The sequence below is a fragment of the Hippichthys cyanospilos genome, chromosome 3, assembly GCF_059441005.1.
Source record: "Hippichthys cyanospilos isolate Australia breed blue-spotted pipefish chromosome 3, RoL_Hcya_1.0, whole genome shotgun sequence".
Taxonomy (NCBI): domain Eukaryota; kingdom Metazoa; phylum Chordata; class Actinopteri; order Syngnathiformes; family Syngnathidae; genus Hippichthys; species Hippichthys cyanospilos.
Window position 1 is genome coordinate 8,033,023 of NC_142371.1, and position 23,893 is coordinate 8,056,915.

Below are 23,893 nucleotides of genomic sequence, written 5' to 3' on the forward strand. Positions count from 1 at the left end.
ATAAAAAATACAGTTACATAATGTTATGTGTATTTCAATACTATACATTCTACTTCAAAGTTCTTCACCATAACTACAATGATGAAATGATTAAAAAATACACCCAATAAAAGTACCACGTGTAAGAAGAGAAAGATGATAACGATCGGGGTGTCGAGGCCAGAAGCCACGATCCGCACTAAGAGTCAGGGTGCACATGTGGATTTCTTCAAGCCAGTCCATCTGAAACATCTGCAAAAGTAGTCACAGCTGAATTCCTAACAGCTCGGGATCACAGCGCAATTATTTCACTGCAAATGTTTTCATTTATGTATTCCCACACTTTCACTCTGTTTTTGTTAAGATCATGGTTTGGGCTGAATTGTACGGCTGTCACCTGCTCAGGTCATTGAGGGGAGCTGAGGTTTGGAAAATAAAACTGGAAACGCTACAAAAATGCTCCCATGGCCTGGTGACAGTTCAAAGCGCTGAAGGGGGAGTTGGAGTTGCTGCCTAAATCCTCATATCAAGATTCCAAATGAAACAGTTATACCTCAAATTGTTCTTCAACTTTAGATCAGATGTTTGCCCACTGCAGGTGTCCTCTAGCTACGGTAATAATAACCCTAAATCCCACTCCCTGACAGTGTTTAAAATGTCCAGCAAAGCTTATACATAACAGCTATTCCACAGAAACTGTGAAGGTGTGCAAAAAGCAAAGGCTGGTCAGCTGCACAATATTACACTTGAACAAGTGTGGGGTATGTGTTAGCATAAGCTGTGCTACCATGCTTGAGCACATTTTGTAACAGTAGATTTGATATGGCAAGAACCTTATTAAAAATATATAATTTCCGTGTCATTCGAAAAGAGTGGTCAGGTTCCTCAAACTAATTAAGGTAACCAAAATATTATAATTTAGTTGACATTTTCAATGAAAAATGATGTATTTAAAATAATCAACAATGTATAAATGTAATTTTGCTGAACATCCTTTACATTGGTGTATTTATTCTGGATTATACTGCATTTGCTTTTGGTTTCTTGGCAGTGATTTCTCCTCTCCTTTATTTGAAGTTCCCGGTTAGTGACGTTTCCCTGGCTCTTATAAAGGCTATTTCTTTACTTAATCTTTGTGGACATTTTTAAGTGCCGTAATCACACCAATTCATGCAATTTCTGTCCAAAAATAACAGTAAAATAGTATGTGGCTGGTCAATATAACTCTAGCTAAAACCTATTTGTAATTAGCACAGTTTCCTCTATATTCGGCCACTACTTTTAATCACAGAGTTGTATATTTGTATTGGCAGATACTTTAAGAGTGTAAAGCTAAAGCTGCTGCTCGTGTGTCACAAGCACTGTTTTTGTATGGTGGAGTGTGGAGGTTCCATAGGACAAGCAAGGCCAGGACCGGGAGTAATCCATCCATTTTCTTTAGCGACTTATCTTCACTAGGGTCACCAGTTTACTGGTGCCTATCCCAGCCGTCTTCGGGCAATAACACTCTGGACTGGTTTACAGCCAATCACAGGGCGCACAGGGACAAACAACCATGCTCACTTACAATCGCACCTGGGGCAATTTGGAGAGTCCGATATCTAAAATACCTCCCATGCATGTTTTTGGAATGTGGGATTAGATCTGAGTGCCCGAAAAAGAGCCACGCCAGCACAGGAAGAACACGCAAACTCCACACAGGAAGGCTGTGGTGAGATGAAATTGAACCCAGCACCAGTGAACTGTCAAGCAGACATGTTAACCAGTATTCCACCGTGTCTCTGAGAGTAATGTAAAAAAGTAACTTCGCTTTTAAATCGTAAAGGCTAACAAATTATTGGAGGGAATCAAAAATACTAAATAAAATCCAAAAGACGAGAACAAGTGGACGTAAACAATTAACAAGCAAGACTAGTAATAGAAAAAAGATCACAATAATTTGTGAAAAATGAAAATGAAATTAAAGAAAAAAATACCATCTGGACTGAACCATATAGATTTTTGAAAAAAAAAAATTAAATTCATCCGAATGTGACTTAAGATGTTTTTGGCCCGACAATAGCACAATGATTTTTTTCTTATATTTGATAGTCCATGCCTTTTGGTTTGTTATACTTCCTTTAATATTTTTTTCCTCCAGTTTTTGCTATGACCTTGTGTTGCTACTTTTGCCCTTTGCTTTTACCAGCCTGAAACCCAAACTTTTCTTTTATTGTGATTACTGCAATGCAGAGGTTTTGTTGTCGTTATCATACTTTATGATGCCTGTTGAAACTAAATCAATTATCATTGCAATCTGCAACCTTGTCATACAAAAGTCACCTGACATAGCAACAGTTAATGAGATGAATGCCCAAGATGGACTTCGTCATCACTATTTACCGTCTGCAAAAACATGAATGGCGCCTTACCAAGTTACTAGCTACCGTGTGTATTATTTTCCTTCTGAAGGTAAAACTCTTGTTTCAATCCCTGATGTTAATCTCTTCATATTATCATAACTTTCTGGATAGTACTGTGTCACACCGCACCGAAAAACAGTTGATTGGTAATGTTGTCATACAAATAGATGAACTTTTGTGCTCCTTTAACATTTGGCCCAATAACAGATGCTTTAGTACTTTACTATTGGTATGTGAGGTAATGGGTGTGATGAGTAATGAAGTGACGGATTACAGGAGTCAGGGGGCCCCGCATCAGCAGTGTGACAGTTCTTAAGTGACATCAGCCCAAAGGGAAGAACTAATAGAGGCGTAGCAATGCCATTTGTCATGTGATGTCACCTGCCTAAATTCTTGCTCACACTCATCAGTATGATATGGAAATTCACACATAGCATTAAAGGTTACCATTTGCCTTCGATAATTTTCATGGCAGGTTTGTATATCATTGGTAAAGTGCATTTACAGACGTGTGCCTGTGAATGTCACTTGTTTGAACACATCTGCTTCATCCCAACTGACTTTACCCTTTAATTTTGTAATACACACAATTCATGAAGAAATTTAAAACAATAGAACTGCATATTCATTTCTGACATAACCACAAATAGCATAGCACAACGTATATGCATGGTTACGTGAATAAAATAATGTTGCCGTCTAGGTCATTGCAATAACATAAAATTAAAATATATATTTTCATATTCTGCATTTAACATCAAGAGTTGGATGATGTAAGAATGTCTTACATGCTAATTGAGAGGCAGTCTACCTGCTCTTACACTGGGGTGAAATGAAAGGTACAGGCGCATGCTTAGAAAATTCCCCATCCCTAGAGCCAACTTCTGCAGTCAGAAATCAAATGCGATACCAAAACCCATGGGTGGTGATCCCCTGTCATTTTAATGGCACGCCTAGCCACCAGGCACTCGCCATCTCTATCCCTGTCTCCAGAGAGGGTTCAGAGTGACCCATGAAAGTTGAGGGAGAACTTTTCTATGGCTAGTTTAGTCTATTCTAGACTAGTCTATCCATCAGTTTTCTAGAGCCCCTTATCTACATAAGGATCACAAGCTTGCTGGTGCCTATCCCAGCTGACTTCAGGCAGTAGGCGGGGGACACCCTGAAATGTTTGCCAGTCAATCGCACCGCACACAGAGACGAACAACCATTCACACACCCAATCACACCTAAGGACGATATAGTATGCCATGCATGTTTTCGGAGTGTGAGAGGAAGCCAGAGTGCCCAGAGAGAACTCAAGCAGTAATGGGTGACGATAAACAAAGATAACTAAACTCAAGCAGAGATTGAACAAGGAGTGAATGTCAGCAATAAATTTAATAAGAAATGAAGCACAACAGGAGAGAAAACAAAGTAACAACCAAGAGAAAAAACACGGCAGAATAAGAACTATACAAAATATCAACTGAAAGCACCACAACGTGGGGGTAACAAAGGTGCCGAAGAAGTACTGCCAATTGGAGTAAGGAGTCAGCGGGGAACCTTGTCGGATCAGAGGAAAGGTAACAACAAAAAGGTCTGATACTCACACGAAGATAGAACAACAAGAAGGTATAGAATGGCGAATGCAATTTAGAAGCAACTCAGAATGCAATGTAGCCATGGCCGATAATAATCTGTCAAAGTTCTCTAGATCCAGCTGCGTTTTACAAGCAGGTGGATTGCAGCTAGCTTGCAGGTGTGCATCCCAAGACTCCACCCCACTGGCCGTGACACCTGAGGCCCTGCAATGTAAAACATGACCACATGGGGGAAACACCTTGCAGGACAAAACACACGCAGGCTCCAGGAGAACGTGCAAACTCCTCACAAGAAGGCCGGAGATACAGTGGATCCCCGGGTTACAGTGCCCCTGGTTTACGTTTTTTTCATGTTGTGATGTGGAATACTGAGTTTTTTTCATCCCCTCTTTAAGTTATTTTTCCTGCTTTGCGACAAAAAGCATGTGTCATGACCCTAGAGGGTAGGCTGTGTTTGTGTTGTCTCCATCTGCAGGCGTTTTTAGGTAATCGCATTTATATTCTGTTGCCGTCAATGCCTCCATGCAACGCGTCACTACAATGCTGGTCTGCTATTGTTCGCTCTCTCCTCACGGAGATGCTGGTCCGCTATTGGTCGGCCTCACTCATTGGTAAAGCTTTGTTCTATCGTGAGTGGTTACAAAACCATATTTATAGTGCATTTTACTGCTTAATTCAAACTTGAATGGGTTAGCCATGGGTCCCAAGATTGCTAGTGATGTAAAAGAGAGAAGTAAGAAGAGGATTTATATGGAAACGAAGCTGGAGATAATCAAGAAATACAAAGCTAGCCTAGCCTAGGCTAACCTTATTAGGGAATATGGGCATAACAAGCGCCACTCATAGGCAAATAAATCCTTTCTATTTTTTTTTTTTAATTTATGATGTTGTCTGATTGTATACACGTATATTATATATACATAGCACTTACTATACTATTTTGGTACCAATTTTTAATATGTATGTACAATTTTGATGTTTTTACCTGGGGTTCTAAACGCATTAGCTATTTAACATAGATTTGGGCTGCCCTCCATACGGTGAATTCACCTTACGAGCCCAACCGCGGAACGGATTAATCTCGTAACACGTGGGCCTGCTCTAGAACTCAGGTCCCTGAACTGCGAGTTCAAAACGATCGATCGTTCTAACCACTGCGTCACCGAGCCGATCTAGTCTACTCTAGTCTATCGATATTAATTGTCCTATGGGGTCTTGAGCCGTGGTTTTTTTGATTCCTCATTTACGACTTGTTTGACTTGGCTGGAACATACCAGGGGCGTAAAGTCCCTGACAAATTCCTAGGATCATATAGACAAGCAAACCCTTCCATCACCATATTGTGGCAGAGGGTCTGCACTTGCAAACTGAAATTTCTGATTTTATGCTTTAAATTTTTTTTTTTTGTATTTTTTTTGTATTTGAGAGGCAAAAAAAAACATTGACCCAACTTCATTTACTCTAGATTCAACTATGCAACTATGCTTGTGCAGCAAAATTTGCAGAGCACTTAGTGAGATGTGTATTATGAGTGAGTTTGTACTGACTGCAAAAATGTGACCGCTACCACTTTGTAGATCAGTGTGAGTGAAACCCTGTAGTGAACCTCCGCTCAATGCGGCCAGTGTTTTATCAAAGCACAGCACTCTCATTCACAAGGGTCTGAAGCAGTTTGTGTAAACGGTTTTCATTCAGGTCCCCTTGGAGCTGGAACTTAAACTTTCTCTGTTGACAGATTGGAAGGAAATGAACAAGAGCATCATTAGTCTTGGCTACTGCTGCTCACTCTATAATGGTGAAGAAGGATGTCAACTGATCAGCACCAGAGGATTAATGATTTGGGACGTGTGAAAAGGAATACTTTACACATTTCAAAAAGTAGGCAGTAAAGGTTGTGCTCAGGCTCAAGTAAGGGTTCTGTTCAGGGTGATTGCAGGTAAAGGCCCTACTTTTCTATGTTTTGCCCTTGTGTAAAATGATGCTCTCGTGTCAAACAGTTCTTGTTCATTGTGGTAAAAAAAAAAAATGTGCAGACAGGAACAGCATTAGTTTAAGATGGACAGAAAAACAGAAATGTATCAATAATTTCACATTTTGAACTTTTCAGTAAAGAAACAGAAACCACAGAGTAAATCCAATGTTACATTTTCATCAGCGACATAATAATACCTCAAATTTCAAAAGTAAAATAGTATATTTAACTTATTGTGCTAAGTTTGAGTAGCTGTTGTCAAATGTTACTAGATTACAAAGCAGAAAATCTTTCTTTTTGTGGTTTCAACTAAAATAGCTCTTGGAGCTTTGAGCAGTAAACAGGCACTTCATGTTGAGTGGAGATGAGACTGGTTCAGTGAAGTGCTGATAAATGTTGGCGTGGTGCAATTCTAAATTGTTAATGAAAATGGCGCATCTCATATTATCTCATATAGATAATCTTTCTGACATAAATTGCAGTGATGTGTGGACTGGTTGCCACCAGAAATGAATCTAAGAAAAGTGAGATTTTTTTTAATGTGGAGAGACTGAGACATACTGTACCTCTAGAGAATGTCACAATAATCCAAAACTGATAGACTGCTTCGACCATCTGTTTCAATTAAAACTTTGTTCCGCTATAGATAACATTCTGTTTTCATTTACGACTCGAGTCCCATTGTTCACAGCGGAGAGACGTTCAAAAAACTTGGTTTTATCGTGAATCTGGGAGATATGGTTATGGATTTGGTTCTCCAGGTAGACCGCTTTGAGAAAAGAAATCAGATAGAATAAAGACCAAAATTTTAGTTTCGGACTCTTCTCTGGAACAAGCCATCCAAGAGGACCCTCATGGCACCATCCATTTGATGGTGAACCAAAAAGAAGCCTGAGAGACAAACAAGAAATCGCTGGTGCCACTACTAAAACAGCAAAATGTTGCCCTAAGACAAACAGTATCATAAAAAAAAGTTGTTGTTTTTTTAAAGATTGGGTATTTGGAAGAATCTGGAAAGTGGGTTAGCAGTGTGACTGAAACTGACATCACGTGCTTGCATGTGTAGCTGGCTAACTATTCCTGGTTAGTGGAAATATTGAACCACAGTTTAAAAAAAAAATGTTACCGTTGAGTGAGTGCCGGATTTGTGCATTGCTGTTGAAACTGTAAAGATCGAGAGATGGACACTCTGGCAGCAGAGATATTTCACAGGTGGCTGTAAGAAACCCAAGACTTGGCTGGACAAACACTCCAAAGCTGAATTAGTAAATCTGACACAGTAAATCCTTCTTTTGCTGTATTTCTGCCCTGTAGTGTTCCAAATGGAAACTTCAGTTCTACCAGAATAGTAATGAGTCTCATTGGATTGTTGGGATCCAAGACAAATGTATGACAAATTAAAATGATTTAATACATAATATAATACGGGTTTTGCAGCAGTCCCCAACTATGCAATTCGGCCAATTTATTTTGTGTATTGTAAACAGACTAAAAGGAGAGCGAGGGTACAATCACACTGGGCCAGTTCAATCATCCATGAATCACATTTCCTGCTCCTCAGTGGTCCACACAAACACTGCGCTGGAGTGATTCATGCTTTACCACATTTATGTGCGACATCACTTTATGTTACCACATTTGCAAATGACATAAGTATTATTTTGGATCCGGGGTTTGATGAACAATATGCATAGAGTACCAGCCAACATGTTGGCAACACCCTCTGATTCTCTGTTTTTTCATTACTTAAAAAACTACCGAATTGAAGATTAAAGATGAAGTCATCACCATTACAAAGAGATATTGCAGCAATATGTTAGAAAATAAAGTAATATTATCATATAAAAACACACAATGTGTTGTATATATTATATATATTTACTTTCTTTTTCCTCCAGATAATACCTTTACACATCTTAGTATTTTTTTCAGTCTGCTATAGGATGTGGATGATGCATTATGACCTGAAATGATTTTCAGTTCACAGCTGTGCATACATATGGTATGGTTGTGAGTACAACATGTGTCACCCCGCTCGTGTGAAAACATCTGTCTAGCCTCAGTACATGCAAGTATCATTCACGGGGGGTTGTTGGGCTGCTACTGTGCTTGGCTGCTGTCATTCTGTGAAAGTCTTCTGGTGTTGGAGCTTTGCCACTTATACTGACACTTTTAGCTAGACTCAACTTGAAGGAAACTTCAAAGTTGAGGACTACAGAAATGTTAACGTTATCTCAAGCAAGTTTGACATAAAAAGCATGAAGCATGTCCTGCAAGAATCCTGTTTTATCAAAACATTGTTTATCGGTGTTTAGCAAATGCATTGAATGCAACAAGTCATACCACATGCTGTCTGCATAAAAAGAATGGATAGTAAAATTATGTTCATGTTTCTTCAGTGGTTAATACAGCAGTCTTAATGCTATTTTAATAGTTATCGTTAACCAATGTTTAAACATTTTTATTGACTGAGATTATATATACTTGCGTTTTTGAACTGTAAAAAATTTTAAAGGTTGAATTATACACTGTTAAATTATGACGTCTCAAAGAGCCCTCATCAGCAGCGATGTCATTTTTGGTATAAATAGGATAACCTCAGTTTGAAATTCTATATTCACTCCAAAAGGGTAAAACACATGTCTCATGAAATCAAAAGACACGTCCGTAACGCATATATATCCGGTTTACGAGATGAATCCGTTGTGTCTTCCAAACACTGCTGAATCTGTCCATTTTCTGCGTTTCAGATGTTATTTCTCCCACTCTCTTCAACCCGTACTTCAGGCGGCTAATGTTTGATGTTTCCTCCATGGAGAAGAATGCCTCCAATCTGGTGAAAGCTGAGCTGAGAATCTTTCGTCTTCAAAATCCTAGTGCAAGAGTACCTGAGCAGCGCATTGAGCTATACCAGGTAATAGAGCTGATGAACAAAAAGTTACTCATTTGAAAAACCCACAGTAAATTTAAATAAAATGCAAATAAATGTGTTCTATCACAGCAATTTCTAAAAATATTATTTTATGTAATGAAGTAATTTCTAATTACGTATATTACATTAAGGTGCTGCTCAGACAGGAGGCCGCCATGATTCTTTGGAAAGCCGAAGGAAATAAACTGTAACCGGAATTCAAATTGCTTATTGGATGACAGTTTGCATCTTATATGTAGCGGAGCGAGTTTCTGGTTGACAAGGGTCAAAGGATTGCTGGTTCCTGTCCCCGCTGACTTCGGGCAGTAGGCGCAGGACACCCTGAACTGGTTGCCAGCCAATTGCAGGACATACAGAGACGAACAAGCATTCAATCACCCACTCACACCTAAGAAAGTCGGAGTGCAAACGCCACACAGGAAGGCCGGAGCCAGCTGGTTCTGAACTCGGGTTCCTGAAATGTGAGGCGGATGTGCTAACCACTTCTTCAACGAGCCACCCAGGCATGGAAGTATTGTGGTTAAATCTGTATGAAACGGTATATAAGGAGCAGAAGATCTGCTCCACCACTCAAAACTTGCCTGCATGAGAGTAGATTAGCTCTTTGTATGTAAGCAATCCAACACTGTACAATTCATTCATTTTCAGCAAAGAAAAGAAAATTAGATCGGGGATTTGATTCTGCAGTCACTCAGAGCTGGCTGTCGGTCAGATTGTCTGCACCAGCCGCTTTCCATGCTCTGTTTATATCCAGACAAGGGGATGACAGCAAGGCTAAACACAGGGAGATTCTCACGAAAACATAGCGCCTGTAAATGTGCAAGGGAGGAAGGGACCGGCCGGTACAAAGAGGGAGACCTGATAACATCCACCTTACTCACATTTATCACACTCACACACACACACACACACACACACACACTTTCACAAACACCCACGCAGACATAGATATGGACACTCACTCGTGTCAACATATACATATCAAAACACAACACTTATTCTAGACATGTTTAAAAATATACGATGCCCTGAAATGCTTTTAAAGACTTTGCTGTGATGAATAAAGTATGTTGAAGTTGTTTCCAAGGTAGAAAATCAATCAATCAATCAAATTTTATTTATATAGCCCTAAATCACCGAAGTCTCAAAGGGCTTCACAGATGAAAAGAGGTCATGTGGAGACCTCTTTCGAGAAAAGTAGTCGTACAGAGACATCTTTTCAGTATAAGGTACACAACAGCATCCCCTGTCAAAGCTCCCAGAAGGGGAAGGAAAAACTCAGAAACCCCAGTTTGGGGAAAATCAGAAACCTCCAGAAGGGACCACAGGTGGGAGGAGCCCCCTTCCAGGCCCACAGGTTGAAGTGGATGCTGCATGTACCAAACACAGAAACAATATAAATTACAGAAAACATGTTGTGCTATATAGTGCAGTGATGTCTTGACAGCAGGCAAAGCCATTCGGCAGGAACCATCCCATGGAGGCGGTCAAGTCAACCCTCACCATCTAGCTAGCCCCCTCTTGAAAGCTTGATAGAGCAGACAAAACAACGAATGCAAAGAAAATTATTTAATTGCATGGATTATTTATTCATTACAATTATTTCTCATTTTATGTATATAATGCATGTCAAGAAATGTCACAAAATGCCATTTACTGTCACCATATTTGAAAGAAGTATATTAAGTTCTATATCATAAATATTCAATATGTCCATCTTGCAATAATGAATATAAAAAGGGTTAAAAAATGTTTCTTATTTTTAGTGACATTAACCATTATTTCTTTTTTAATACAATAATGCCATCTGGTATTTTGTGATTCTCAATCAGAGTTTGATCAGACAAACCAAGAGAAAGCAAACTTTTTTTTTAAGCAATAAAAATGTATTCATATAAACTTATTAGCCCCAGGTAAAAAAGGAATCTCTGTCAATGCTACAGGAGTTGTGTTTAACACATTAGTTTGAAAAGAGCCAACCCAAACATACAGCTCTGAAGGACAGGACAGCAGAGTAATAATAGAGGCCTATCTGCCATCTGGCTCCGCTCTTGCTCATGGGCAATCGATCAAATAAGAGAGAGAGAGAGAGCTCAATTAATCCTTTCACAATCATGCAATACAATTTCGCTAGCGTGTTTCTAATTTTTATACACATATGGAATGTGGACAAAAAGATTTTTTTTTTCAGTTGGTTGTGTATTTATGTGTACACTATGCCACACAACGAAACAGTTCTTTTTCAAAGCATGTACATATTTTTCCTGAGTTTAATTTAATACATAATTTATTTACATTTTTTCAAACCAATTTTGTAAAATTATGCCTATTGCCAAAGTAGCCCACATCTATACATGAATGCTTTTGTGCAGGTATTGTTAAGATTTTGATTGTAGCTTTTGGTGCAAATCTAATGTCCTATCATGTTTTGACTGTGCTCAGATTTTAGCACATAAAGACCTGACATCCCCAACTCAACGATACATTGACAGCCGAGTGGTACGAACGCAAACAGAGGGCGAGTGGCTGACCTTTGATGTGACAGAGGCTGTGAGTGAATGGATGAACCACAGAGGTGAGTGCAATCAACACACATTCATTATTGGATGTAGAACACTGTATTGCTGAATGTGATATGTATTTCTCCTCAGATAGAAACAGCGGATTCAAGCTCAGCCTACATTGTCCATGCTGCACTTTTGTTCCATCGAATAACTACATAATTCCCAACAAGACTGAGGAGCTGGAGGCACGGTTTGCAGGTTATTTGACCTGAAAGCGGCATAAACAATGTTATGTTACGATTAATGATGGGTACGTTCTAATCTGTTGCAGCCCATTGAGGACAATTTGGTTCGTATTTGTCTTCTAGGTATTGATGACAGCTTCATCAGCGGAGGTGATCTCAAAGCATTTAAGAGGCTGCGACACAATACTCGGGCTCCACACCTTCTAATCATGCTGTTGCCCTCGTACCGATTGGAGTCTCCGTTTCACCACAAATCGCATCGGACAAAGAGAGCCCTGGATGCCGCTTATTGCTCCAGGTAACAGTCGGCCTTACACACAGAAAAACTATTATATGAAATTGCCATTTTGACAAACTGCCTGCTTAGACAAGTAAAATATGTATTGTCTGACTTAGGGATGCACCAAATTTTCAGTCAAAAATGGCAAAATACTGCATTTTTCTTTTGGGCCCAAAATAGAGTAAAAACCGAAACAATACGTCCGAAAATGAAGGTTGCAAAATGATGCAATCTCCTACAAGCACACAGAAGAAGGAGAGGAGTGCTACTTAATAGGCAACTGGTTTAAAAAAAAAAATAGAATTGCCGAGCTTCTATTTCTTCGGGACTGCGGGCGAGCCATAAAAAGATCTCCCAAGAAACACGAGATGAATCAAGTCACACACTAACAACATGTTGTGAAGGCCAACTTCAAAATAAACACACTAAATAATAATACATGGATGACAATGCAACAGACATGACGTTTTTTTTTTTGTTGGCTTCATGTTAGCAACGTCTTTGCGAATCTGTTTCCTTGCCATCACATTACGTCTCTACCAACATCAACACTTTGATTAAAATACTAATCATCATCATCATCATCATCATCATCATCATCATCATCATCATCATATTCAATCTAAAACCTGACATATATAGGAGCCGTAAAACACACCTTTTCAATATCATGTAAAATTTGGTGCACTCTCAGGCTGGTTGAAACCTTCAAAAGTATTTATTAATATGAATGATGAAAACTTAAAGGATACTGTCTTCCATTCTAGTGATTGATAGATCATTTAAAACAAAAATCATTTACAGACATGTGCCAGATGCTCTATGGGACGTTACAGTCTGTTTCCAAAGTTGATTGGATGTGAATTTTTTTCATGGTTATCTTTGGTTTCGGCCAAACATTTTTATTTTGGTGTATCGCTATTTTGAATATTATATCATTTACTATTTAAATGTTGTGTTTCCCTGCAGGAGTGTCTTTTGAGCTTTTGCATGCATAGTCCATGTTGTTTGCTAAATCGGGTTGTCACTGCTCTGCCACTTTTAAATATTCCTTGACCAGTTTAAATTCCCAACAGATCTTTAAGAGGCACATTGAAGGGTTAAGTTAACTTTTTAGTTGCTTGTAATGGTATTAGTGATGTGTTGGGTATTTACGTGTTTGTGGAGAGCCCACACACTAATCAGTAAAATCACTGAAGATGATGTGTTACTGTCTAAATGGAAAATAAAATGTATCTTTAGCTGTCATTATGGGGACTTTTCTGCACTTTTGGATTCGGACTTATGGGTTTTTATTTTTTATTTGTTTTGCACCTACTCTACAAGTAGATACCCTTTAGCAGGGTCACTAGTCTTCATGGAAACCAACAAACAGGAGTGTTGAATTGTGTCTAATGACAAAGGACCGCCTCTTTAAAACTGGCTGATTTCAGTGGGGCTTGAAAGAGAGATAAAAAAGTCTTAATCCTTGGAGTAGTTTGACAAACGTATGTGACATGTTATCACTAAATCCCTTGGTAACTTTTTTTTTTTTTTTTTAGATTTAATTGTATTTATTTATTTACCTTTAAGGTTTCACGTTTTACTGGGGCATGGAGCTGACAATGTGGTGTAAACTACTTGGTGGCTAAGTGCTATAAACATAGTATCCCCCGCAATGTTTTTTTTTTTTTTTTTTTTAATTACAAAGCATGTCTGCAGCGAATGATTTCTGTTATGCATTTTTTTCCATAAATACCACAGGGTATGCGCAACTCAAAACAATGAAACGCCAAGCGGAAATTGTACATTCCAAACGTATGTGTAAATATGTACATACTTGCAAACTCATTTGAATGTATTTGGAAATATGTTCGACTGTATATTAATATGTTTAAATGTCTTTTCCAGTGCAAATGTTTACTCAGAATTGATAGCGCGTCACCTCTGCAACGGTTTTTTTACTTATTGACAAATATTAAAGTCTGTTCAATATGGAGAATTAGAGTAAAATACATTTCGGGGTTTTTTTTTTGAGGAAAACTGGTCCCCGTCCTAAAATATTCCCTTTATATCACTTTAATTGTAGTCACATAAGAGCAGAACTCTGTAAGATTGTCACCTCTCAGCTTCTTCTTTATTAAATGTAGAAATGTTCAAGACAACTGCTGTTTAAGGACCTTATACATCGACTTCAAGAAAGACCTTGGCTGGAGGTGGATTCATGAGCCGAAGGGCTATGAGGCCAACTTTTGTGCTGGAGCCTGTCCTTATCTATGGAGTGCTGACACACAGCATGCCAAGGTACATAAGGTTTACAAGGCATAATAGTTGAGAGAATTCAAGTGTGAGAAGAATGTGGGCAGCAGTAGATTTAAAACTACGCACTATAACCATTTGAATGTTATTGTTGTGTTTCCAGGTATTAGGCCTTTATAACACCATTAACCCTGATGCATCAGCTTCCCCCTGCTGTGTGTCGCAGGACCTGGAACCCCTCACCATCCTCTACTATATCGGCAAGACGCCAAAAATAGAACAGCTCTCCAATATGAAGGTCAAGTCTTGCAAGTGCAGCTAGAAACTAAGCCACCACAAGCCACCCCCACCTTCTTTCGCACAATAACGCACACACACACGCACACAAATTGCAGCCGTGCTATCTCTTCTATTTTCACTCACACAGTCCAGTGTCATGTGTTCAACATTAGAGGTACTGAACAAATAAACCTCATTCCAATATGGCATTGCAATGCTCTTTACAAATACACTACACAGACTACAAGACTGTGACACAATGTGCCTTTTTTTCCCCTGTGCTGTTTAACAGACAGCAAATCTGGCTCCTGAGTGAATATTTTGATGATGTACATTAGCCAACGTTGAAGTGTGCCTTCAGTTTGTGGTGCCCTGCTAGGCTTTCCAAGCCCCTGTCAGCTATCAGATGTCACTATTCAACCTGTCATATCCAATCAAGCCACTTTCTACTTTGGAAGGGTAACAGTGTAGTTATTTTGGTGCTAAGAGAGTTAGGTTGGTGTATTGTTCCCATCCAGCTGAACAAAAGCTTAGGGAATAAAGAAATCCCTAGTATTTTTTTTTGGTATTGACAACCTTGATATGAATGACATATTCATACAAGACATAGGCAATGGAGATCCCGTTTTAGTGAGATTACTCAAGGCCTTGTTTAGACTGCCAGCCAAAATCCAAATTTTAGCCCACGCAGACCGAAACAGCACATGAAATCCATTTTTTGTAGGTTGGATTGAGCACACATTCGGAAGTAGTAGGAAGTAGTAGTTTTTTAAAGGATCTTCACTGGATATGTCTTAGCCTGAACGACTCGAAACACAGAGATCGGCTTTGACTGTCCATGACCTCACTTTACGAGAGGCATCGGCTTGAAGGGTTGAAGCCATGGTAATACGCAGCGGTGAGCATTTGACATTTTTTTTTGCTGGTCCATCAGTCGTCTTAACCTCGGCCCCACTTCCATCAGCCATTTTTTCAAGCCACAAATTTTAACTATCAGTCCGTCACTCCCTTAGCCAAACATCGGTCTGTCACTCAATCTTATCATCGTCATCATTCCCCGCTGGCATCCTAAAAATAAAAACAATTAAACCTCTGCACACACACTATTAAAAAGTATTCACTGACCACTCACAGTACAAACTCTAATACGTACATAGGACAGCTCCTTCAAATCCAAACAAAAAACGCAATGACTAGTATGTGAGTACATTGCGGCAGGACGTGGAAACATTTGATAATTTATTTGACATACCAAAATCAGAACGGCCGAATGTAAACTCAGATGATGGGTTAAGTAATTGATTTTATTACAAGAGTAACTGCATCAGCACACCATCGGTCCCACACTAAACGCTCTGTCTAGGCCCACAGTGCGCCAGTGCGTAAAATAGGACATCCGCTCTCAGAGTAGTGCGCAGTTGTCAGAGCAAATTTTTACATCACGCTTTAGTTTTTGTTGCCACTGTCACAATTATACAACTTCAAACACTGCATGTGATTGAAGACATAAACCTGTCAAATGGGTCAACAGTGGCCCAGTCTGAACAGGGCCAGATCAAATTTGGACATCTGCTAAAAACTGTGTGGACAACTGTGTGGACAGTCAGCACCAAAAATCAAATTTGAAGAAAAATCCGACTGAAATCAAATACTTGTTCCACCTGTCCTTATATGTCACTGACATCAATGAACACATATATATTCATAAAGACTATGTACATGAATACATTCAACATTTTTGGTCAGAAAAAGTGGAATTGAATGATACTTCCAGCTGTCAAGGAACATTTGTATGCCAAGGCACTCTCATTGTTTGTGAATAACCATCCTATAACTTTGGCATATGTTGATGACATTAATGTTTTTACAGCAGCAATACTGCCTACAGGTGGTTGAATAAATGAATCAGGAAAACTCTGGTAGAAAAAAAATGTATTATTGTTGCTAATCAAAAATAATATTGTCTTAATATAATGTCATAACACAATATTGATTGCCATCATTACAATGTGCAAGTGGACATGCCTTTTTTGTCCATTTGCCTTCTATAGAAGGCCCAGTCAACATGATCATCACCTCACATGAACATCACCTCACGCACTTGTCACACGAGACAGATTATGGCAAACACTGGAAGTTTATGTGATAAGTGTCTATATGTGAATCGAGTTCTGAAAATGACACAGATACGCCCTGAATCCCCATCTGTCTTTTTCGCTTTCCCACATTCAGTCACATTACATCCTCATTTGGATTTGTCTTTGTTTTGTATCGTTTGCATTTTTAATGAATTCATTGTTTTGTTATTTAAGATGTTCTAAACTTTGAATATATTCGCGAAGTGGACAGCTAACCTTGCATTGTGGAAATGCAACCTCTTCCAACTTTTGTATTGTTCAGGTGCTCTATTAAAGAATGTTTTTGTCGTAAATTGTTAATCTTTTGGAAATAACTGCTGTCGGCTTATTTGGTGTACGGATATGCAACTTTTACTCATGTTCCAGAATCACAGCTTGATTTCCAAACCTTTTTTTCCAACACGGTTGACTTTATACTTTATAATACAGTATGTTTATCATAAAAACACGATAGTCAACATCGGTTTGCAAGCCCTGAAGCCCCGTTCCTGCAGTAAATAGACGTCTCTATTCTGACAGGGCCATGTTGGCCCGTGCGGACCCAGTGCATCTCCCAAAAAAGGCTAATGACATCAGGTTTACTGCAGCTTCCTCATGACTGAGAAAAAGACTGTTTCATACAACAGATATTTCAGGCCACTGATGGGAGGGAGCATGTTGATAACATGGGCATTAAAACATTCATTGTGATGCATGGTCAACGTCTAATGTTGGCAGTGTGACAACCGTCTACCAGTTGTACAAAGCTACTGAAAGTCCTACCATTCACAGTTTGAGATCATGTGAGCAGAGATTATTTTACCTGACAATTACTGACATATTCTTGGTTCCATGGTTCCAAGAATTTTTGTTTGTTTGTTTGTTTTCTCACTTCTATTTTCTGGGGGGAAAAAAGAGCATTGCTTATTCATGTCTTCTTGGATGTCACTTTGAAATATGGCAAATTGGAGGACAAGCCCATCAAAAAACGGTCAAAACAAAAGAAAAAAATGGCAAATTCCAGGATCAAATACAAATGCTTTCAATAGGAATTAATAGGTACATACAAAAAAATTACAGAAATAAATTGTATACGTACATAAATTGGAAATTTGCAAATTGGTGGAGAACTTCATTGTACAACTGGAGTGACTTGCGAATTTTCTACTTTGAATATTCAGTTGTCATTGGATAAATATTTATTCTAGTGAAGTTGTTTTTTGTTTTGTTTTGTTCTGTTTTGTTTCAAATTAAAGCACTTATTTAATGGTCTCTATTCACAAATAGTTTGAAAATATTGTTTTTGTATTTTACTTGTTCTTCTAAACAGAAAAACATATTGGTTGAATCTTATATAATGTTACAAACGCAGCTTAAATATGCATATAAAAAAGTGAAGTCCATTCGAAAGTCCTCATTTTTGTTCGACAAACGATGATACCTCACAAATTCAAAGTGTCTGCATTAAGGCAGAGAACAATTCTAGATCAAGTGGTCTGATGAATTTGTTTAGCATTGCATACTGTATGTATTGTATGTACTGCGTTTGAATGAGCAATGAAAAATGTCCACTTCGTTTGCATCCATTATCATTATTCTTGAGGAAATTTGAAAGTGTTTTTTTCCAAATTCCTGCCAGGAATTAACATGGACATTTAACATAATTTGGCTCACGCCTTTGCAAACCAGCAAATCATCTAAAATGATCTAAATGTGGCTGTCTGCTAAGCAACATACAGTATTATTTTGCAACCAACAACCGAAATGGGTCAGTATTGGTAAGTCCCTTTCTTCCAATCTTCTGAATTAAAACTCAAAATTAAAATGTTCTTGGGAATATCTTATCTCTTTTAAAGAAGCAAATATGAATAAAGTTAATCTGCATTCCCAGAATGAAAAAATATGGATGTGATGTGTTTTCACAAAACCAGGCGTATGTCACGAAGATAAGATTTGAGCTATTGACAAAAACACACATTTTCGACAGAGTTGCGCATTTGGGGATTCCTACAAAAACAACCTCTTTCATTTCCCAATAGCTAATCAATTCTAATCAGAGTTTATGAAGATAAGTGTTTAATAATAAGCATTTTTGCTCAGGTGTTTTTGTCCGACTAGCTAGCTAGATTGTTCCCGTGAAGCTGAATCCTGGAGTACCCCGTCTCAAACGCCATTTCATAAATCATTTATATAAATAGACATAGTAACTAATAAAAGTTGAAAACACTATGAAGTGACCCTTGACCACAACAACCAACAGAAGCCAGATGCACATACAACTATGTGAAATACTGTACTTACACGACTGTACATTTATGCGGCTAAGCTGCACTTGCTCTTTCTTATAGATCATCACGTCATCGGAACATAGGCGAATAAGTCAAATACAAGTCATCATCAGTATCTCTTTTCTTTTATACTTTTAATTTAATACTTTCATTCATACATTTAAGCATGTTGCGTTGAAATGCCTTTTGAGTAATAATTTACTCTAATGATGTAATGTAAATAACGTAATGTTTTGATCGCTCCTTGATGGTGTCGTTCTAGTGACGCTGATGGCACATCACGTAGACCTACATCACTGACGAATCAGTCTGCGGCATGGTAGAGCTAAAACCACAAGTTTCCAACTCAATCCTCATTAGGAGAGATAAAGTGTAAATAACAGTTCTGAATTCTGAAATTTGAAGATGAAAACAGGATTCTGATGGTCACTCCAAAGCCAAATTCTATATCCCTGTATGTCACTTTGAAGTGGGGTAACATGGAGGGCATTAAGCAAGTTACAAGTTGTGCATATTTGGAGGGGCATATTTGTGCATATTTACTTCATAAATATTGAAGTGTTGATTTCATACTTATGAATCACGTCAAGTTTGAAAAAATTGGCATAAAAATATTATTTTCTTTATGTAGCCAAATGCATTTTAGATATAATATCCATGATAAAACCTTCTGATCATCAGTAAGGCCTACCAAATTGTAAACCTTTATTTTAATATACTCAAGAATCTTAAACCAAATTTTCCATTGCAAAAATGTGACATTAAAAATCCTACACACATACGCACACACACGTAGCAACATTAAAACAAGCAAACTTTGTCAGAGGATGCCACAAGAACTTAATTGCAAGCTTAATGGAACATTGTCTTGGAATTGAGGCCAAAGAATCATTTCTGCCGAATTTCATCTATTGAGATGTCAAACCTCCCAGATTATTTGTATTCAAATCTTAAATTATGTCCCTCACAGCAATTTGAATTTTGTTACCAGTGGCCATTCAACACTTCCTAAAAGGGTTGGGTTAATATTTTTTTCCAAAGGTACTGGTCGCTATGGGCATTTTAAATTTGATTGTGCTAAAATACTAAATGCAATGTTCTCAAAACTAGGGAGTTCAACTTGGCAACATTGGAGTTAAGTGTAGATTTAGGGTATATCAGAGACTGATTTTGTGAAAATGCATCATATATGAATTATTATTATTATTATTATTATTATTATTATTATTATTATTATTATTATTATTATTATTATTATTATTATTATTATTATCTTACAATAATGTTATTACAAAGGCTTGCTGTGCTTCTTCCAATAGAAAGCATTTGTTTCACTCACACCTGTCTGTTGTTAGCTTTTACAACCAATTGCACTGATGCTTTCATTTTTTTGTCTTCAGTATTTTGGAAAAAAAATATGTCTTTTATAGTTTGTTAAACCCCTAACCCCACCTTCATCAGACGGGGAGTGTCGATGACCAGCTCAATGAGGCAATTAGTACCTGACTTGCAAAAAAAAAGACTTCTACGTGCCTTTTTTTAGTCATGGTAGTGACGTTGTTTTTCATGTGGTTTTTTTTAATGATGCAATTGTGACCCACTATATATTACTCTAGTGGTAAATAAATTATTTATGTTTAAAAAAATCCACTTTTGTGTCTCATTATTTATAGAGAAATCTGTATGCCGCTGCACCATCTTTTATTTACTGCAGAAGAGAAATTCATTTGGTTGCAATCATTTTAATACATCACCGTACCTACTACTGCTACATTTTCATGTCCATATTTTGCACAAAAGTAAGCAGAAAAATTCAAAACAACGTTTGCAGTTCAGTTAATCATTTTTGTTGGCCTCCATCATTCTAACCTCAGTATGAACAGCACACAACACATTTTCCTTCTGCCAATCTCTGATTGAAACTGCAGTTAGGTTTTGACAAACGTGATGGCTTGATACCTCACAAATCAAAGTTACATGCCAATGCTGGAAGTTGCAATCGGTTGCTTAGCCATACAAGTGAGACAAATATAGTGGCATGGTTTACAGAAGAGTAAATGATAGCAAATAAATCTGTAGCTAAGCATTCAGACATGTTATGTCGTATTCATATTTTCCATGTTTATATTCCCATTTGTTCTGGGAGAAAGTACAATATGGAAACTTCTTTTTTAAAGCAGCATCTTGGTAAGAAACAAATCAAATGCGTCCCAGTATGAGTCAGTTGTCACAACACAGTATTTAGTTTAGTACAATCATACTAAAAAGTGGTCATTTGGGGGATTTTTTTGTTGTTGTTTTTTTAAATACCAACCATTGTGGACTCTTCACTGGTCCTGTCCTTTGCCCCAATCACTCAGCTTAATCACCTTGAATAAAACACACATTAAATAATGAAAATTAAATGTCATAATAACAATATTTACTAATGTATGTTTTTATGTTTTTAGATGAGCAGTGTACTCAGCCGATGAGTAAAATGATTCAACTTTTATTTTATGACGTACCTCTACTTTTAGGTGTTCAGCTGTTTAACCCATAGACCAGGGGTAGGCAAAGAGGAAAATGCATATATATGGACAAGGAGGAAAATGATTATATATGGACTGTTTTCGGCACAAAGTTCAAAAGTCATCAATCTGTGACTGTACTGAGGGTGACATTGCTCCTGAAAATGCATATCTGCAAAGGCACTAATACAAGTGTCAACGTCCTCCATGAGTTCAGCATTGTTCATTTTAATCATCCCATCTCTATCTCCTATACCCTGCTTTCCTCTAGCCCTTCCGCTCTTTCTTTATCCCGCTTTTACTGATAAACAGGCAGAACAGCGGAAAGCTTGCCGCTCAGGAAACCATTGTGGTTCAGTGAGGGGGAACTTTTCAACTTGAGACAGGAAATTCTTGTTAATCCAAGTGTCTTTATGAGGGTTTTCAGAGTAAGACAATAATATATATTGTTTTCTTGTTTTGACCCCAGACAACTTATACAGGTAAAAAAACAAATCGTTCTGTGACCATGTCTTTGGAGAGAAATCGTTAGCTTAATTTGGAAAAATTAACTATGATTGCAGTTTAGCCCATGAAGTTTTCTCAAGTGAAAAAATCTGAACGTGTGTTATTGTATATACTAAATAAAACTTTGAATACACTTCTGCTTTGGCCATGTTTCATGTTTTTACGCCTGTTTTATATATATATATATATATATATATATATATATATATATATATATATATATATATATATATATATATATATATATATATATATATGTGTGTGTATAGAATTCCATCTCCTGTACTAAAATATATGCTGATAAATGTGAATGTTCTCTCAAATATCCCAAAGCAGGCCTTCTATACAGGTAGTTAATTAAATGCTTGATTTAGCTTTAAAAGAGTTGTGGGTGTGGGCACCTTTGTTAATATAACAGACATGTTCTTGCATGAATGTCCACCAGAAATGTTGCCTGTTAATTTATTTTTTCTTTTCTCCGCCATGAGCCATCTCTAAAGGTGTTTGAAGGAATTAGGCCCCATATATATCTCCCTACAACCGCAAACCACATTGAACCACACCAGCTTGGAACCTCCGCATCCAGCATTTTCACTACCAAAAGCATCTGAAACTAACCGCCACGACAGCTGCTGCAACAATCAGTTTGCAAAACCTAAGACTCCTGTACAAACCAAAGGTAGTCCTCATCGAGGTCTCAACCTGACTGCTGTTTGTCGTCTGAGGTCTTGCTGGGAAATTCTCAATGGTGTTTGGCCCGTTGGAGGCATGTTTACATTATAAATGAATCCCGGTTTTCTCTTTCCAGGGTAGATGGTAGACAATGTGGCATCATGCGAATGAATTGTTTTTTCACGCCAATATACAAGCCTCAGATGGAAATAGTTTGTCTTTTAAATGCAAGGAGATATTGTGACTGTCGTGCCATTCATCCTCATGATGTTTGGCTCTATGTGACAAAGATCCGTTTAGAATTCCTAGAAGATGAAAGCATCCTAGGTTGTGGCATGGCAAGCATGCTCAGCATACATGACACCCATCCAGCATTTTGGGAATGCTTTGGATCGACATATACAGCAGTGATTTACAGCAGAGACAGCCCGAGCCTTTCCCCCATCCTCCCCCACCAGTAAAACTATATATTTTAAAGTACCCTTATATTGTGGCCAGTCTTCGGAACGTTTGTGCAACAACCATGCTATTTAATCACATCTTGATATGCCATACTGTGCGGCGGATGGATTATCTCAGCTCATTTACAGAGGTGTGTTCAGTAGTTAAGTTAAATACACTTATTGTGTACATGAAAAAAAAGTTTTACATCTTCATGAAAGATGAGAAAAAAACATGTATATTTCTTTTCAGTGTATTTACCTTTAAAATGCACCATATAAACGTTATGCATACCTGCATTCATGTGCTCACCCCTGTTATGGCGTAGGCTTCAGCCACAGCACACACTGATGGACAAGAACAGTTGTATTTCCAGGCTGCAAATCAAGGATTACACAGACAACGCTCCATTCAAAAAGGTGGTTCAGCCCATGGGGGTAGTTAAGCATTCTTCATTTTACTCTCGCTGCTCTCACGTAACCATGCCCATTCAACACTGCCTTGAGTCTTGAGACGAAGTCATGCATTTGCTCAGATCTTTTAATCACCCCATTCAGTCAGGCACCAGGCAGTCTGCTTTTTTGCAGCATTGATTTCTTTACTTCTGTCTTTGGAACTGTATGGCACCACTATCGACGACTTTCGACCTCAAAAAGATTTTTACTAATCCCTGCATTGCCATATGATCTTGGTGCATGATTAAAATCAACAATTCTTCAAGGAAAATAAAATCTAATCCCCCCCCTTATGTGACAATGATTTAAACATTTGCACATGTAGATAAACCATAAGATAGTAGCACCCAAACTTTATTGACCTTCACATAAAGGTTTTATTGTAGTTTATTTTGTTTTTATTGGGGGTGCAAACCCTCTCACGTACAAATAACAAACAAATACAGTTTGCAATAGTAAAGACTGTAGTTGCACTCGTTTCTCAATGGC

The 23,893-nt window shown here is 38.0% G+C and overlaps 1 protein-coding gene across 3 annotated transcripts in view; it reads left to right on the forward strand.

Moving 5' to 3' along the window:
- Positions 1 to 20,456, forward strand: part of tgfb2 (transforming growth factor, beta 2) — a 37,880-nt gene extending 17,424 nt beyond the window's left edge. For all 3 annotated transcript variants that reach the window (XM_088411626.1, XM_088411625.1, XM_088411624.1), the window contains 6 exons: positions 8,687 to 8,850; positions 11,311 to 11,443; positions 11,520 to 11,630; positions 11,741 to 11,915; positions 14,027 to 14,180; positions 14,299 to 20,456. In XM_088411626.1, the coding sequence (XP_088267752.1) occupies positions 8,687 to 8,850; positions 11,311 to 11,443; positions 11,520 to 11,630; positions 11,741 to 11,915; positions 14,027 to 14,180; positions 14,299 to 14,457 (896 nt within the window). In that variant the 3' untranslated portion in view covers positions 14,458 to 20,456. The remainder of the gene's footprint in view (positions 1 to 8,686; positions 8,851 to 11,310; positions 11,444 to 11,519; positions 11,631 to 11,740; positions 11,916 to 14,026; positions 14,181 to 14,298) is intronic.
- Positions 20,457 to 23,893: the final 3,437 nt, after the last annotated feature.